Genomic DNA, 17,265 nt, shown 5'->3' on the forward strand with positions numbered 1-17,265 from the left:
CAAAATCATGTCTTTTGTTATGACTACTTTGTGTGACTGTTACATTCACTTCTGTTGGTTTCATTGTTGTATTTCTCATAATATTATTATTATATTACACCACAGAAAGTGAGCTTCCAATAACAGTTATGAAATCAGTTAATCAATACATGCTTTAATTACTTTCAACTCACCATATAAGCGCCAATGTTCCAACAAATTGGGTAGGAAACTAAGACCCTAGTATCCATCCCTAACAACTGTATGTATACAGCTAACAGTTATTGGAGAAACTCTGCTTTCCAGGCTTTTCTCCAAGGACTGGACATGGATTCACTCTCATTCCCTATGATACTATCTTTCCCTATGATACTCATGTCTTAAAGATGAGGAAACTGGGGCACAGAGGCACTGAGTAACTTGTCCGAGATCAGAACTCTAGTAAATAATAGGATCAAAAGTCTTTCCTAGAATCAGTTTCTTCCCACCATATGGGGGACACATTTTTGTAAAGATCAGTTGTGGCCACTGTGGTGGCCGGTCTCCACGATGGTCCCCCGCAGTCCCTGCTTCCTCCATGTACTTTTGTGCAGGGACTTCCCACACCATCCCCATTCCTCTATGTGACTAACAGCAACAGCAGACGTACTGGGAGGTGACTTCCAAGATTAGGTGATAAAAATGACTGTGGCTTCCGTCTCAGACTCCCTCCTTTCCCCCAACCTTGAATCAGTCACTGCTCACTTTTGGGGAGCAATTTCCCTTTCTGTGCACAGTACCATGGAGAAGCCCATGTAATAGGGAAGTAAACAGCTCTGGCCAACAGCTGTCAAGAAACTCAGGCCTGCCAGTGACCACATGAGTGAGCCTGGAAGTAGATTCTCCAGCCCCAGTGGACCCTTGAGATAACCGTGAATGCACCCCCACTGACAGCCTGACTGCCTCTCAGGAGAGACTGTGAAGCAGAACAATCCAGCCATGCCATTCCCAGATTCCTGCCCTCAGAATCGTGTGAGATCACACATGATTGTATCCAACTACTGTGTTTCAGGTTGATTTATTACACAGCAGTAGGTAACTAGCGCAATCATAGACCCAATCTAGTAAAATCATTAAAAGGGCATAAAAATGCATCCCGTGATATTTAGATCTGCAGTAAATCATCGAATGGACAGGCAGATAATATGATAGGCCTTGGTCGATAATCAGATTCATTTTGGGTCTTGGGCAAGAAACTGTAATTTTCTAGACTTGTGTCTATTATCTGTAAAATGAAGCAGTTTAAAAAGACCAACTCTACAATTACAGTGACTTTCCCAAATTGTGTAGCATCTAAGATTTGTCTCAAGGATGTGATCTCAGAATGAGATGAGAGGCATCGTACACCTGAGCCTCACTGGTTTCTTAATTATTTCAATGAAAATCCCAAAATCATGTCATGGTCCTTGACCTTCTCCTCCCATTTCTGCTGCACTTATCATAATAAGAAATAATAACTCAGCAATTTCCCAAATATGAAGGGCAAAACCAAATCTCTAAATAAGGTGGAAGGTTGAAACTTATAACACACACCACACACACACACACAAACACACACATACGCCGCAGCAAGAAATAGAGTCATCACCTAGATCCAGACTTCAAGGCTCATTCCCTCTTCGTGACTTGAAATAAACTACTTATTTTAGGACTTAGCATCCCCTGTCAAGGAACTGCAAGAATATATTAAAATCCTGACACCAGGATAATATAACAATGTACATCTCAACTCTAAAAATACTTAGGAGAGAGAATAATGAACTCGGCTAGCACTGAAGCCCGAGTGAGTGAGTTTGGAAGACATTAACATTCTCCAGCCCCCATCCTAAGCTGAGGTCTTTGTCAGCCTGTACTATTTATTTATTTATAACAGATACCTTGTCTGCTTCCATAAGGAGTTGGAGCAGACTTCTCCCGCATTTAGAGCATATGCTGGGAACCAGTATGAGTCACACAACGACCTTCACCTGAACTCTGCAGTGAGCCACTCCAAGAAGAAGCCATGCAGCTCGGGTCTCAGCCGTCTGGTCTGAGTAGGATGTCTCCTGTCTCAGCCCCTTCTCTCTCCCCAGCTGTTTTCCAACCCAATGTCTGATGCCTTCCTAAGGGCCTGTCTAGAAACCTGGAAGAACGTCATCCTCTTGTACTTGAACACAGGCTATGTCTCGTCACCCCTCCTATGCCAATCCAGAATGCAACATCGCACCTTCTCTTTTTCCTTCTTTGTTACCCTCAATGCTTAGGAAAGCTATTTTCATGGACATTTTTGTAGGCCCTTCACATTTTGCAAAGAATGTTTACCTGCCACTGTTGCATCTGAGATGCAGAAATTCTTAGCAGCAAATTTACTTCATTAAGCCTGGAAGATATTCTAAAATAGATGACCAATATAATAAGATACGACCCTTATTTTGTTTTTTAAATACCTAGGCCTTTTTCAGGATTCTGATTCTGATTTTTAAAAATTGCAAAATGTAGTAGAGAAGGAGAAAAGAAGAGGAAGAGAAAAGGAAAAAGTTTTTGTAAGATTTTTTAATATTTATAGCCTCCCTATTTCAAAAAGCATTGTCAGTAGCATATTTTAATGCATCTAAATATTATATAATAGAACTTTTTTTTTGCTTTTCAAATGGATTTTTATTCCTAAAAGTAGACAAAAAAATTCAACATGATAGCCAGAAATGTATTATGTAAGTTCCTGATGCCCCAGCCACCACCCTTTGTGTATGCTTTGTTCCCAGAGTTGCCACCCAGGCCCCTTCCCTGCACCTGATTTGCCAAGGTGGGCAGTCCCCACACCTGACTGCCCAGGGCACAGAGCCCTCAACAGCCCCAGGCTTGCTCACCTTTTCTCCCTGGGGTCCTGCCACACCAGGAGGGCCAGGCCTGCCCTGGAGGAAAGAAAGAAAAGGCAGATTATGATGGGCACTAGGGATACAATAGTGGGGAGTTGGGGAGAAAGAAGTTGAAAGACAGCTCCCCACTGTGGCTGGACTTTTCTTCAGAAGCCAAAGTCCCTTTAGACCTGACTTTCTGGACTGCGTTTATTGCTAGAAAGTTCTTCCTCAAATAACCTAAGCTCCCTACCTCCATGCTTTCTCGTCTGCAGTTGCGCTGGTTCTGCAGCATGGATAACACATTCTGAGAAAACAAAGAACCCCTTCCTTAGGAATATGAGGGCCTGGGCAAGAGAAAGAAGAAGCACATAATCAGGACCTGCCCCGGCCCAGGGAGCACAGAAGGCAGAGTCTGGTGGAGTCGAAGGAAATCCTTAGAGCTGAGGACTGGTGAGGCACCAGGGAAGAGGGAAGGGCCACCCAGACTCTGGCCAGGAACAGTTAGGGCCACAGGGAAACCAAAGTCCCAGAGGGCTGGTACAGGGGACGCTGAAGACTCGTCCCTCCTGCTCTTCAATGTCCCCACTGGGAAGCCTTCCACGAGCTGCCAAGAGAATGCCTGAGCTTCTCCACCTCCTGCAGGAGCAGGGTGTGGGAGCAGCCCAGGAGCCACAGCACAGAGCACAGGGCAGTCCTCAGCCAGCGTCCTCACGGACCCCAGAGAGGGCCTGGAGGGCAGCTGCACAGTCAATCTCCGTCCATGGACAGAGGGCTTTGTATAGGAAAAGATCCTAAGGACACAGACATGCGCTCAAGGATGCATGCAAAGCACCCTCACTTCCTCTTTACTCTGAACAGCAAAGATCTGTAACCCCACTGCGCTGGCTTCCCTTGCACCCTGAGACCCTCGCCGGCCGCCCCACACCACCAGCGTTAGCTCTGTGTGCTATATTCACACCATAGACCATTAACTGGTCACTTGAGTCAGGCCTTTGGTGAATATTTTTTTAAATGGTTCCATGTTTATGATACAATGTTGAGGGAAGAAAAGCAAGATATAAAAAGTATGATTCCAATTTGTTACATGACAACAATAAATACAAATCCAGATATTTGTGGGAGATGGAATGAACTATAAGTTTAATTTATATTAATATAGTATCAGAATTAATATTTATTGTAATTCATTGACATTGGATATAATTAATGTATATATATTGATCTATGTTTTGATATTTATATAAATAAATATATTAATTGACACGTATGTTAAATTACGCTATGCAACATAGCATTTGACTAATTGGCTTTAACACGAATGTATGATTTTAGGCTTTATTTCATTTGAATTTTAAATTTAAATATGTAAATGTAGTTTCTTTTGGAATAGATGATACGTTCACCTGGTTCGAAATTGAAGTGCGTGAACATTTAAAGCCCCCTTCTGGGGGAACCAAGCCGTAAGATTATCATCGTCTTGTTTATTCTTCCAGAGACAGTCTCTGAAAGTCACAGATGCATTTTCCCCCACACCATTCCGAACACTTTTATTTTCCACTGAACCACGTCTTGCAGACCCCTCACATCAGTGCATCCAGAGTTTCTTCATGAATGTCCTCAGCCCCATAGCACTCTCTGTGTCAATGCCTCCTGATTTATTTAACTAGCTTTGTCCTGAGGAGCACTGGGGCTGCCTTGAATCTTTCCCTCTGGGGACAAGATGACAATGAGCGCTGCTTACACACATCACCTTGAAAACGTGCGCGTGGCCAGAGGCCTTTACATTATGATAACGCATCACCTTACCTGATGTAAAATGGATTTCAAGTGGTCTATGCACTGGGATCCCTCCAGCTCTGGGGTTCGCAGAGTCAACCTACGGCTACGCAGCTGGGGTCTGGTCCTAAGCCTCCTGCAGCCTCCAGCTGAGCAAGGAGTAGGCCCAGGTGCTGAGGCTCTGTGGAGCTTCATGTGGGGTCCAGTCATCCCCATCCTCTGACCACTGATGAAACCTAGTCCAACAGTGCCAGCACACACTTACCTGCTGTCCTGCATCCCCAGGCTTCCCGGGAAATCCATCCAGGCCTCGCTCTCCCTGGCAAAAGAAGGAAAATGGAGAAATAAAGAGCAGGTAAGTGACCATAGGCAGTGGCCCAGCGCACATCACCGCAGTGACCATCATGGACAAGGAGGGCGGGGAGAAGGTGCCAAACGCACACGAGCACGCACGCACGCGCGTGCGCACACACACACACATACACACACACAGCAGCCCTAGACAGGATTTGCACTGGAGGACAAGGAACATAGGTCAAAGGTCAGAACAACTGGAGTCATCTCTCTGCTTTTTACTTTTCGAATCTGTGGCCAAGAGATGGCCACGTGGCTTCTGTGAGCCACACAGTCTCTTCATCTCACCGTTTTTCATGGGGGTCAAACAAAGCCATGGGTGAGTGGGGTCTGTAATGCAGTTCATAAAATTGCAGGTGTATTTTATGCATCATTCATTTGTCCAGGAAACATATGTGAACACGTACCATGTCCTCAGTGCTCAACATAGACGTCAGAGTGAACTGCTGGCTAGAGGTAAGCCGCCATCTGCACATTCATCTGTTTACATTCAGACAGAGCTGACTGTCTTACTAGCCGTGGGATCGTGGGCAGTCATTTCACCTCTCTGAGAGTGTTTTGATTACTATGGGGATGATAATAACCCCTTCCTCAAAAGATATCTATGACTCTCAAAAAAAAAAAAAAGAAAGAAAGAAAACAAAAGGCCGGGCGTAGTAGCTCACACCTGTAATCCCAGCACTTTGGGAGGCCAAGGCAAGCAGATCACCTGAGGTCAGGAGTTCAAGACCAGCCTGGCCAACATGGTGAAATCCCATCTCTACTAAAAATACAAAAATTAGCCAGGTGTGGTGGCGTGTGCCTGTAATCCCAGCTACTTGGGAGGCTGAGGCATGAGAATCGCTTGTACCTGGGAGACAGAGGCTACAGTGAGTCGAGATTGTGCCACTGCTCTCCAGCCTGGGTGACAGAGTGAGACTCTCTCCAAAAAAAAAAAAAAAAAAAGATCCCTATGACCAAGTCCCCAGAGAGAACGCTCCTGCTGAGGACAGGTGAGGACAGGTGAGGATAGGCGAGGATAGGCGAAGATGGGTAGTGAGTAAGTGCTAGAGTCTTGCCCGAGCTGTGCCCTGATTTTCTTGAGCCAACTCCCAGGTGCTGGTGTGTTCAAGTCCTGGGCTAACTCAGGCCTGGTGTTCCCAGCTGGGGTCCTTCTTTCAGGTGGGCTGCAAGAACTCAGTTGGGCAGACACTCCAAACGGTGGGTTCAGACTTGTGTGAACGGTCTCCCACCCGCATCCCAGCAGCCACCACTGCCTTCTTCAGGCTCCTCAGACACGGCCACTTTGTTCCCGCTTCTGCCTTCACTGCCTCCTGTTCCCTCCACTGCCTCCTCTGTACCCTTCGGGACTCAGATTCAGTGTCCCCTCCTGACCTTTTAATCTAAATGAGAGGCTCTCTTCGGCTGCAGCATGGTCTCATTTTCTTCTCCCTCATCTCCCTTAATTCAATTTGCATCTATTATCCGTGCACACGCGCCTCCCCGCTCACACGAGGACAGGAAGTGCGTTCACTCTTTTCGTTCTTGCGCTCCCAGAGCCTCAGTGTGAGCCCCGCTGACATTTACTGAATGACTGGAAGATTACACATACAAATTCTGTTGAACTCTCCTTCTATTTCTTTGTAACCTCATTTCCCAAGTGGTGATTTCTTTGCTTCTTTTTCCGTTAAAGGTTGCTTCCTCTCTCAGGATGCTGTTTTTCTTCCAGAGGTTACAGATTCCCGGTTTTCTCCTCGGGGCTGCTGTGCTCACCGTGGGTGGCCGCCCGCTGGTGGACACTGATTCTATTCACTGCCGCTCTGGGGATGGCAGGGCAGGTGGAACCTCCCGCGGGTGGCATGCAAAGGAAGGTTTTCTTCCTGTGTGGCTGCTCCTATCCCTCCCAGGGCTTGCTGACTACCTGCAGACTGGGTCTCTCCCTTCATCTGGAAACAAATACTGAGGCTTCCTACTGCCCAGGATAGGCAGGGAATGGGGCAGGGGCTGCCTGACTCTGCGTCTCCAAGCGCAGGAAACCAGTGAGTCATTGACGCCTGCCCCAGGGTCCCCCCATTCCCCATCCCCACTGATGTCCACTTGGGGGTGGCCCCGACCCTCTTTGGGCTCTGCAGTTCAGCTTGCAGGCCCCTGGCCTTGCATCTACGTAAACTTAATCCTACATGTTTTCTCTCTTTCAGAAATTATCTTAAAATTCCAGAACATTGATGTATACATGTATTTTCAATCACAATTACACACTAATCTTTCAAAAAGGCTTTCCCGGTGGCTCATGCCTATAATCCCAGCACTTTGGGAGGCCGAGGCAGGCAAATCACCTGAGGTCAGGAGTTCAAGACCAGCCTGGCTAACATGGTGAAACCCCATCTCTACTAAAAAATACCAAAAAATTAGCCTGTAGTGCCCGCTACTCAGGAGGCAGGAGAATCGCTTAAACCTGAGAGGCAGAGGTTGCAGTGAGCCGAGATCATGCCACTGCTCTCCAGCCTGGGCGACAGAGTGAGACTCTGTCTCAAAACAAAATAAAAATAATAAAAATAAAAAGTCTTTCCATCACATGACACTTCGGGCGAATGGTGAGAGGAGCTGCCTGGGTTTCGTCTCTGCCAAGTGATTCCACATCTGTCATTACATCATCTCCTTCAAACTCTGTGAGGTTGGCGGGCCCAAGCACCAACAAGAGATGAAGAAACTGAGGCCCGAGGAGGTGAAGCCACCTCACCCCAGCTGCGTGTGCTGGCACTGGCGCCAGAACGGGCCCCCCAGTCCTTTCATCTGTGGTTTCTTTCTACTGCCTCGGAGCGGGAGGGTCAGAGCAGAGTCCCTGGAGGAGCAGGCAGGGTTCCCGCTGTGGGGCCCAGGCTGGTGAGTGGACAAGGGTCTCCAAGCCCACGGACTCTCACCCACTACCTCTAGATGAGGAAACTGGTAGCCCTAGGGTGCACCTTGTCCAAGGGTACATAGAAACTTAGTGGTGGCACCAGGACTCAAATCGAGGTCTCCTGATTTCCAGTCCTGAGCATGCTTCCTTGCAACAGGCCACCCTACTGAAGATCACTGTAAAGAACATGGCTGTGCTTTGGTCAAGGAATAGGCTGGGGCAGACATCTGGGCCTGAGTGACTCAGTGAGTTTGGAATGCAGGCGCACAATTCCATGTATATTGGAAACACAGCTATGGAGTCACAACATGGGAAGGCCATCCCTTGGCCCTAGGCCGCTACTGTCTGTAAAAGGTATAATTGCCCTGTTGACACTGTGCAGGTGCAGTCACACCCAGAGAAAGAGAGAGAGCCAAAGCTGTCTGTCTTGCAGACAGAGAGGAGAGAGCCAGGACACAGCTCAGCTTGCTTGTGCCCAGAGAGAGAAAGAGTGAAGCTGCCGACCCTGAAGGCAGGGAGAGCCGGCTGCACAGCTGTGTGTCCTCTCAGCAGAGAGAAGCCAAAGGGCTAAGCAGCCGAGACAGAGCAGACAGTGTGTGAGTGAGCTGCTGACGGAGAGCAGCATAAGAGAGCTAGTGTGAGTGAGCTGCTGACGGGAGAGCTGCTGAGAAGAACCACATTTCACCTGCCTATGGCCTGAGTGTTCTTGCAGCTATCTGCTCATCCATCCACTCCCCTCGGACCTCAGCATGGGCTGGACCCTAACCCCGAGCGTGACATTTGGCATAGCCGTGGACCTGACAATCACCCTGGAACCTGGCTCTCCCACAGGCCTCAGAGCAAGGCCAAGTGTGCCTGTTGCCCAAGTCCCTGTTTCTTACTTCCTTGCACTTGTGCACCAAGATGAGTGGAGTCTGGAGCCAAAACTTCCTCTCACTGCAGCTTGGGACAGCTGCAGGTGCACAGAGAGGGCCTGGCTGGACCTGGTGGCGGCAGTCTGCACTGCTGGACGGCACGTGACAGAAGAGCCAGGAGGACATGGCTGCAGGCCTGATGGATGGGTGGTCATTAGCAGGGGCAAGAGGAATGAGAGCGGATACATGGGGGAAAGAAATAAGTGAGAAAGAGAAGAGTGGGGGTGGGGGAGAGACAGAGGAAGACAGAGAGAGACAGAGACAGATACAGAGACACAGAGAGAGACAGAGACTGAGTTAACAGAAGAACAAAGAAAAAGAGATGCAACAGACAGAGGGAAGGAAAGACAGAAAAAGACAGAGACAGACAGGAAAGAGACAAAGAGACACAGACAGAGAAGCAGAGGGACAGTTCAGACAAGCACAGACAGAGACAGATGCAGAGAGACCGAGAGAGACAGGACAGAAGAGAGAGTTTGAGAGACACACACAGACAGGGACAGGGACAGAGACAGAAGACGTGGCACTCAGAGTGCCGTCTCAAGCTGAAATGCCCGCCACAGCATCTGGGACAGGTAGTGGAACCATGCCATAGTGTGGGCCCATCCTGAGGCCATACTGGGGCACCCATGTACCCTGCAGGCCCTCCACTCAGACTTTCTGCTGTTGCATGGGTTTGCTGGCTTTGCTAGCACTGCACTGGCTACACAAACGCAGCTAAGTGAAGGCTTCGGCCCCTGCAGACTGAGAGTGAGATCCCGGGCTCCCAGGGGGAGGGGGCGTGGGTGGTGGTTAACCACACGACTCAGACCCAAACCCTGGCTCTCCCACGTTCCAGTTGTGTGACCTTGGACCAGCTCCTTAGCAGCTCTGTCACTCAGTTTCTACAAATAAGCAGCATAATATTAATATTTACCCAGTAAAGCTGCTGTGAGGACCACATGAGCTCATCTACGTGACATGCTGACAACACTGCCTGGCACGCGGAAGGTGTGCATTAAAAATCAGTGAAGCCAAACAAAGGCTGACTGTGTGGAATGGACTTGGGGTAGGGGAAAGAAAGACCAAAAAATCATTTGGAAGGGACCAGCAACAGGGGAACAGCAGAGGAGTGAAGGGACAGGTGCTGGGGACATAAGGGCCTGGAGAACACTGAGTGAGGAGTGGCCAGACCTGGATTCTAATCCTGACTCTGTCTGTTGCCACCTGGAGAGAGGCTGCCCCTCTCTGGGGCTCCAGTTCCCCACCAGGATGAGATAACAAAACACAAAAGCAAAAAGGCAGCTGTTTTATGAGAACTCTACTCTGATTCTCATATCCGGAATCAATACGGAAATGTAAGCTTATGCAAACGAAAGAGGACTGGACCTCTGCTCTGCGAACCAAGTGCTGAAACAGGCACTGCGTCATTTGTCATTTCAAGCAGTCGTATGGGATATCCTTCCCATTTTCACGACAGAAAACCGAGTCTCCGCACAGTGCACCATCCTGGCTGCAAAGCCCACAGAGCCTCTCCGGGCCAAGGCCACGTCCTGCGGTTCTGAGTTGCTGACAGCAGAGGGCGCTCCCACTCCACTGAAAGCAGCAAACGGCGGGCTGCCCTGCCTGACCACTCTGAGACCTCGCTGCTGATTGGCACATTCAGTGCGGGAGGAAGACACGTGGTGTCTTTCTTCTCCTTCTCCCTCACGTACAATAAACCATTCATATAACATGGGTGCCAGAACTGAGTTAACGTACTGCGTGTTTTCCCCAGAAATCAGCTGCAGCCCTTTCGTGCTTTCGATGAGCAGGATGGCCCAGGTGTCCCTGTGGTACTTCATGCAGAGAGAGCCTCAGTCCACCCTGCATAAATCCTCCCCACAGCCTCCTGGCCCTCCACCTCCGCCCTCGATCCAATCCACTGCCTCCCCCATTGTCAAAGTGGTCTCCCCATAATCCGTTTCTGGACATCCCTCCTTTCCCAGCCCCCCATGGTTCCCAAGGCCTGCAGGATGCACCCGCCTCCTCAGCCTGGCAGCGTGGGACCCTCTGCATCTGTCTTGCTCACTCTCAGCCACAGCAGCAGTTGCCCGGCACTGTTCACTGTCACTGAAGCACACTCTTGTCCAAGCCCGCCCCTGGCTTGGCCACAGGATCGCCTCTTTCTAGAAAGTCCACCTTCCATTCTCCTCTCTGCCAACCAACATCTGGAGGCAGCAGAGGGTGGGGGAAGGGCGTGCGCTCTGGGAGAGACATGTGGGTGCTGCTCTGTCCTGTGCTTTGACAAGAACTCAAACCCCTAGCAATCACAATGGACTCATTCATTAAATAGGAATATGTAAAGTACCCTTCATTTGTTGTTTTTTGGTTCAAATTTGTGAGATAATATAGGTGCAATTCTGGGTACTTAACAAGCCATTCTCTACCCATGGTAAAGAATGCCATTATGGCCCAGGCACGGTGGCTCACGCCTGTAATCCCAGCACTTTGGGAGGTTGAGGCGGGTAGATCACAAGGTCAGGAGTTTGAGACCAGCCTGGCTAACAGAGTGAAACCCTCTCTCTACTAAAACTACAAAAAAATTAGCTGGGCCTGCTGGTGGGCACCTGAAGTCCCAGCTACTCTGCAGGCTGAGGCAGGAGAATTGCTTGAACCCGGGAGGCAGAGGTTTCAGTGAGCTGAGATCGCACCATTGCACTCCAGCCTGGGCAACAGAGTAAGACTCCGTCTCAAGAAAAAAAAAAAGAGGAAGCCATTACAACACAACTCAGAGGCTACCTCCCCACGAAGACTCTTCTGTCTCCTGTCTCTCCAGCCCCCACCAGAAGTGGCTTCTCTTTCTTCTGGAATTCAGTTTCCATCTCATCTCTTCCTCTCTCCTGACACGTAGGCTCTCCTTGTCCTATACTTTGCAAATCTTACCCTCCCCTCTAGGTAGTGAGTTTAAGAGTCAAGGCCTGGATCTGATTTGTCTTCTACCCCCTGCAGGGCCTGGCATACAGTGATGCTCATGACATGAACAGATGCAGGCACTGTACGGACTGACGTGAACTCAACAGTTCAACAGTGAGCTCCCTGCTGTACTCAGATCACATAATGTGGCCTCAGGAGAGGAAGATGAATGAAACACATAAGTCTTCAGGCAGCTCCCACCCACCCAATTATGTTACTGTGCTCACCCAACAAAGGAATCCATGCCCTCACCCTGTGGTCTCCTTGGGAAGGGGAAAGATGGCATCTTAGGAGCTGAGAGCCACCTTGGCTGCCCCCACCCAGACACTGCCAAGCTAATGATGGCCATTCCCAGGGACTTCCACACAAAGGGCTGCCTGACCTCCCAGTGGGGACTCCACCACCACCCTGTTCTAGGAGAAGCACATCCTAAGGTACCTCGGGATGAGTCCTGGAGCTACCCATGGACTTGGTACCTGAGATCTCAAGCTGCCAAGTGGCTGCTCCATAAAGGCAACTGTGTGAAGATGAATGTGGGCATCTCTAGGCACCCAGCACACAGCGGGTACCCAGCAAATACTTATCACAGTCACACCTAGTGTGTGACACTGCCAACCCCTCAAGAGCAACACAAATTGGGGGTGAGACTTACTGATGACTTTTTATAAGGCTGAGTTGGGAGCCCAGATGGAAAAGACAGAGGTGCCCATGTCTGCAGGGTGGATTGCGGCTTCGGTTCCTTCAAAACACCAACTCCCTTTTGTTAATTGCTTAGGGAGCTTCTACCAGGTGCCAAGCCCTGCGCTTGCTCTCATAACTCATCAGATCCTTAGAGCCACTAACTGGGAGAAGCATCACCATCCACCCCTCAATGTCAAATACGGACATGGAGGCCAGCAAGGTCCAAAGCTTATCTAAGGTACCTGCACTGGTGGAGGCCCAGCCAGGGGGACAGCCTAGTTCCTCTGATTTCAAGGCTGGTGCTCTTCCCATTTTGAGGCCCCCCCTTTGCTTTGAGCCAGGGCAGGACACCTGGGGAGCCTCAGGACTGGAATGTTTACAGTCACCCTACATTGTCTGGGGGACACGGTTTTCTAGACAGAAACAGGACCCCCAATGCCCAGTGCCTGGCCCTTTTCATGAGTAGACTCCTCTCTGTGCCTGGCTGGATTCACCTTACAATTTCCTGGACAGCCCACTTGGGCTCTGCCACCTGGACCTCCTCATGCCTCCAAATCCTTCAGTCACTGCACTGTGCCAGCAGAGACATGATCTGGAAAACCCCCAAATGAAGGGCTGTCTCCCCGCTTTACAGAGAACGCCCTGCCCTGGGTTCTGTTAGAGGTGGCCTCAGTGCTGGACGATGGTGGCTGTCTCTGTTAAGGCAGGGCTGAGACACTGTCCCACCCCATGCCGGGCAAGGCCAGGCAGCTGGAACGGCTTTTTCCAAGGCAAGATGGAAACCTACTTGCTGATGTAAGACATCAGAGAGGTTCCTGAGAAAATAAACTGTAAGCACCCACCAATAGGAGAGCTGAAAAGGGGCATTCAGCATCACGCAACTCAGGCTCTTCCTTGGACGGGTGGGGAAACAGAGGCACAGAGCGGAGCCAGCTCTTCTGTGAGTCACCTGCACATCAGCAAGGGAGTCGAAGCCAGCGCAAAGCTGACCTTCAGAGCTGCGGGCTCATCCTCACCGCTTCTCGGTGTCTGCTTTCCTTTCTCCCTGTCCTCAAACAACATATATAAAGCACATGCTGCCCAGAACCTTTCTAAGCCTTCTGTAAATACTAACTCACGGAATCCTCATCATATCCTTACGAAGCAGATAAAATTACTCTCTGCAGTGAAGAAACCTGGGACTTGGAGGTTAAATAATGCTGCACAGGTCACACTGCTCGCAGAGCCCCGAGCTGGAATTCAAATGCAGGCTCCAGGATCACAGTGCAGGGTTGCTCCAGCCGTGGCCGCGTCAGCTGGTGCAGGCTGCAGGGACTCAGGGGCTGATGGGGGCATGGCTGAGGTTACTCCCTGCACCTCACCAGCGGGTGGTCCTCCCTTCCTGAGTTTACCCCCAAGGAGCCTCCTGCAGCAGGTAGAACTATGGCCCGACCAGAAAGGAGACAGTCTAGGGGAAACACGCCAGCATTCTACATTTCTGGTGAAACTTCAGGCCTGGTAAGCCACAGATGGGAAAGCCCAAACCAGGAATGAGGAGTTTCTGGATCCTGCTGGCTTTCTAACAGGCCACAGGGCGTCAGGAAACACATGGCTTCTAGGCTCAGTTTCCCCCGCTTTACAATCAGGAGTGCTCCCCCGGCTTCTCTACAGCCCTTTCCAAGTCTGATAACTTAGGATTTTGATAGAACTGCGGTGTTTCTTGACTGAACAAAAGTCTTAAAGCAAGACTCTAAAAGCTTGCTGGAAAAAGCTCTAACGCTCCATGGAAAAAAGCCTATTGCTTCCAAACAGTGTTTTGGCAAGAATAAAACACTGAGTGTGTACGGACTGAATCTCTCTTGAAGCAAGTGGGAAAAAGAAATAAATGTTTGTGAATGTGTCGGTTACGGACCGGACACTGATCCTGTTATCCACCTTCCAACCGGCTTCGGAGAAGACATTAATATTTCCATCCTGCAAGTGAGAAAACTGAGGCTCCAGTAGCTGCAGCAGCTGTCCCAGTGGCAGACCTGGTCCCCCAGGGCCTGCGGAGAGCTCTTCGTTTCTCTGGGAAAGCCGACTGCGCCGCACCTTAGAAGCTCACCCGAAGCCCCCAAAGCCTTCAGGAAGGGCGGGGATCATTGTTCCAGTGGAGATGGTTCCTGCTCTGGACCCTTGGTGAGCGTTTTCTCCCTGTGACGTTTCCTGGCTAACGTACCGTGGTCCAGGCAGCTTCCTGTTGGCCGTCTCATCCACTCCCAGGGCTTCGACCAAGCCTGAGCGTGGAGTACATGCTGTAAACCCATCTGTACATCGCCAAAAAGTCCCAGTCCACACCTGTGGGTGAAGGCACTCTGCACACTGAGTTCGATCTTGGTTCCTGCATCGTCTCTCACCTGGGCCCAGTGCTCACACGTGTGTCCACAGAGGACTGGCCACAGACCGCGCTGCAGGTACCAGCTCAGGCAGGGAAGACCCAGAGGTGGGTCTTATGTTAAAGGTGCCTTATGTTAAAAATCCAAGGGTCGGCCGGGCGCGGTGACTCATGCCTGTAATCCCAGCACTTTGGGAGGCCGAGGCGGGTGGATCATGAGGTCAGGAGATCGAGACCATCCTGGCTAACATGGTGAAACCCCATCTCTACTAACAATACAAAAAATTAGCCGGGCGAGGTGGCGAGCGCCTGTAGTCCCAGGTACTCAGGAGGCTGAGGCAGGAAAATGGCGTGAACCTGGGAGGCGGAGCTTGCAGTGAGCAGAGATCACGCAACTGCACTCCAGCCTGGGCGACAGAGCAAGACTCTGTCACACACACACATACACAAAAAAAAAAGAAAAAAAAAATCCAAGGGTCTACATATGTGCGTGGAGGGGGGTAGCTGAAAGGCAAACAAATACCATGTGGGCGACCAAGGTCATCAGCTGAAGAGGGTAGGGGTTCTAACAGCACAGGTCCAGGGAAACCCAGGAAGACTTCTGAGGGAGAGAAAAACTTTTTTATACCAATCTTTGTGGCTGGATGGCTGGGTGGGTGGGCACCTGACTGAAAAAATGAATAGAATACAGGAACGGGTACATCCATTCACCTTTTCACACATTTCTAATCACACTGTAGGTTTCTTAGGTCAGAGATTATGCTTGTAGTTTTTGGATTCTTTATGGTACATTGAAGAAAATAGTACTTAAAACATAGTTTTATTAGCCAGGCATGGTGGCGCGTGCCTGTAGTCCCAGCTACTCGGGAGAGGCTGAGGCAGGAGAATTGCTTGGACCCGGGAGGTGGAGGTTGCAGTGCACCGAGATCACACCACTGACTCCAGCCTGGGCAACAGAGTGACACTCCGTCTCAGAACAAATAAAATAAAATAAAAAACACCAACAGAAAACCCATAGTTTTGGATTTCTTCAGAACGTCTTCAATGTTTCTTCATGAGGCAGAGGGCACTGAGCGCTGCGTGTGGCCTGGCTGCAGACACTGAGGCTGGGGACAGGCCCCCCAGTTGAAAAATATATATTCTTTAAAAAACAGACAAACAAAACAAACAAAAAACATTCTTTTGGCACTTCAGATGAGTGCTGTGTGACTTACACTCACTTTCCTGGACTGCTGGCTCATGGAACAGCAAACCCAGATGAGGTAAACAAGCCCCAGGAGCAGAACCACCACAGGCCCCCGAGTGACCTTCCCCTGACAGGCTCGGCCCAGCCCAGGACTCAGACAAGTGGAGAAGCCACCACCTTCTGTCTGGGGAGCGCTTTCCCAGGCTGATCCCGGCTCTGGCTGCCCCCCAAGGCACCGCACTGGTACTGGATCTGGTTCTGATGACCAAGGCACTAGGGGTCTTTGGCCTCCAAATCCCCTTCAAATACGGCTGTCTCTTGTCTTGACACGACCTGGCTCTGCCCGTGCTCCTGTCCTTTGGGTGGGTCCCATCCTTGGATTCATCCATTGTCCTTACAGGGGATCTAGCCATAGGACATGTGATTTGAAGGAGTCATCTCTTACTCATTTATTGATTTAGCAAATGCATATCAAAGGCACCTCTGCCCCCGCTCGACAGTAAAGCACTGCACACCTGCAGCCATGTGTTGAGTTGACTTTGTAAATATCCGCCATGTGTTGGCAAGTGTTGCCTGCTAAACTCGGGACTCTGATGGAGGGCCTGCACCAGGCACTCTGTGGGTGCTGAGGGAAGACAGCCTGTTTCGGACTCCAGGCCAGGGTCAGGCTCAACCTCTGACTGCACCCTCAGGTGACAGCCAGCATGTGACCCCCACATGCCTGGGGCCTTCTGCCCGAATCACTGCCGAGCTGCACACTTCGGATGTGAGTCTCAAGCTTCCTCTGGCTTCTACAGCCCAGCCCTGCTGTGGGGCAGTTCCTCAAACTCCACTCTCTGCTACACAGGGATTGAAAGAAGACCCCTGCTCCCTTAAGCACCGGAGCTGCAGAGCAACCCACGCGCCTGTGTGCCCAGAGCCTCAGTTACTCCAAATGCCACTTTTATGTCTTCACCATGTGACGGAGGGAGCAGAGGGTCCACAGAGAGAGCTGACCGGCAAACAAATCTACGGAAACATGTGAAAGCTCTCGAAAGAGGTAAGGGTTTTGCTTATTAAAGTTAAAAATGATTAAAATTTAATATACAAACAAACAAAAATCATGTTTGGGAGCCTGCGTTGGGAAACGAGGCCAGTCCCTGCCTCCCTGAATGAAAAAGGACCTTTTGGAAAGCAATGTGAGCAAGCCACAGACAGGTTCATTGGCTTTGACCAGTAATTTCACTTCTGGGAAAGCAGCCTAAGGAAATAATCATAAATTTGAAAATAAATAAACAAAGCTATAAGCTTTAAAATGCCAAAGCATTCTTTTTTTTTTTTTTTTCTGAGACAGA

The 17,265-nt window shown here is 49.9% G+C and overlaps 1 protein-coding gene across 1 annotated transcript in view; it reads right to left on the reverse strand.

The window, feature by feature from the left end:
* COL22A1 (collagen, type XXII, alpha 1) overlaps positions 1–17,265 on the reverse strand; it is a 263,426-nt gene that overhangs the window by 172,050 nt on the left and 74,111 nt on the right. The window contains exons 15-16 of the mRNA XM_012001612.1: positions 4,897–4,950; positions 2,865–2,909 (exon numbers count right to left, since the gene is read on the reverse strand). Coding sequence (XP_011857002.1) covers positions 2,865–2,909; positions 4,897–4,950 — 99 coding nt within the window. The remainder of the gene's footprint in view (positions 1–2,864; positions 2,910–4,896; positions 4,951–17,265) is intronic.

Source organism: Mandrillus leucophaeus, unplaced genomic scaffold, assembly GCF_000951045.1.
Source record: "Mandrillus leucophaeus isolate KB7577 unplaced genomic scaffold, Mleu.le_1.0 Scaffold667, whole genome shotgun sequence".
Taxonomy (NCBI): Eukaryota; Metazoa; Chordata; class Mammalia; order Primates; family Cercopithecidae; genus Mandrillus; species Mandrillus leucophaeus.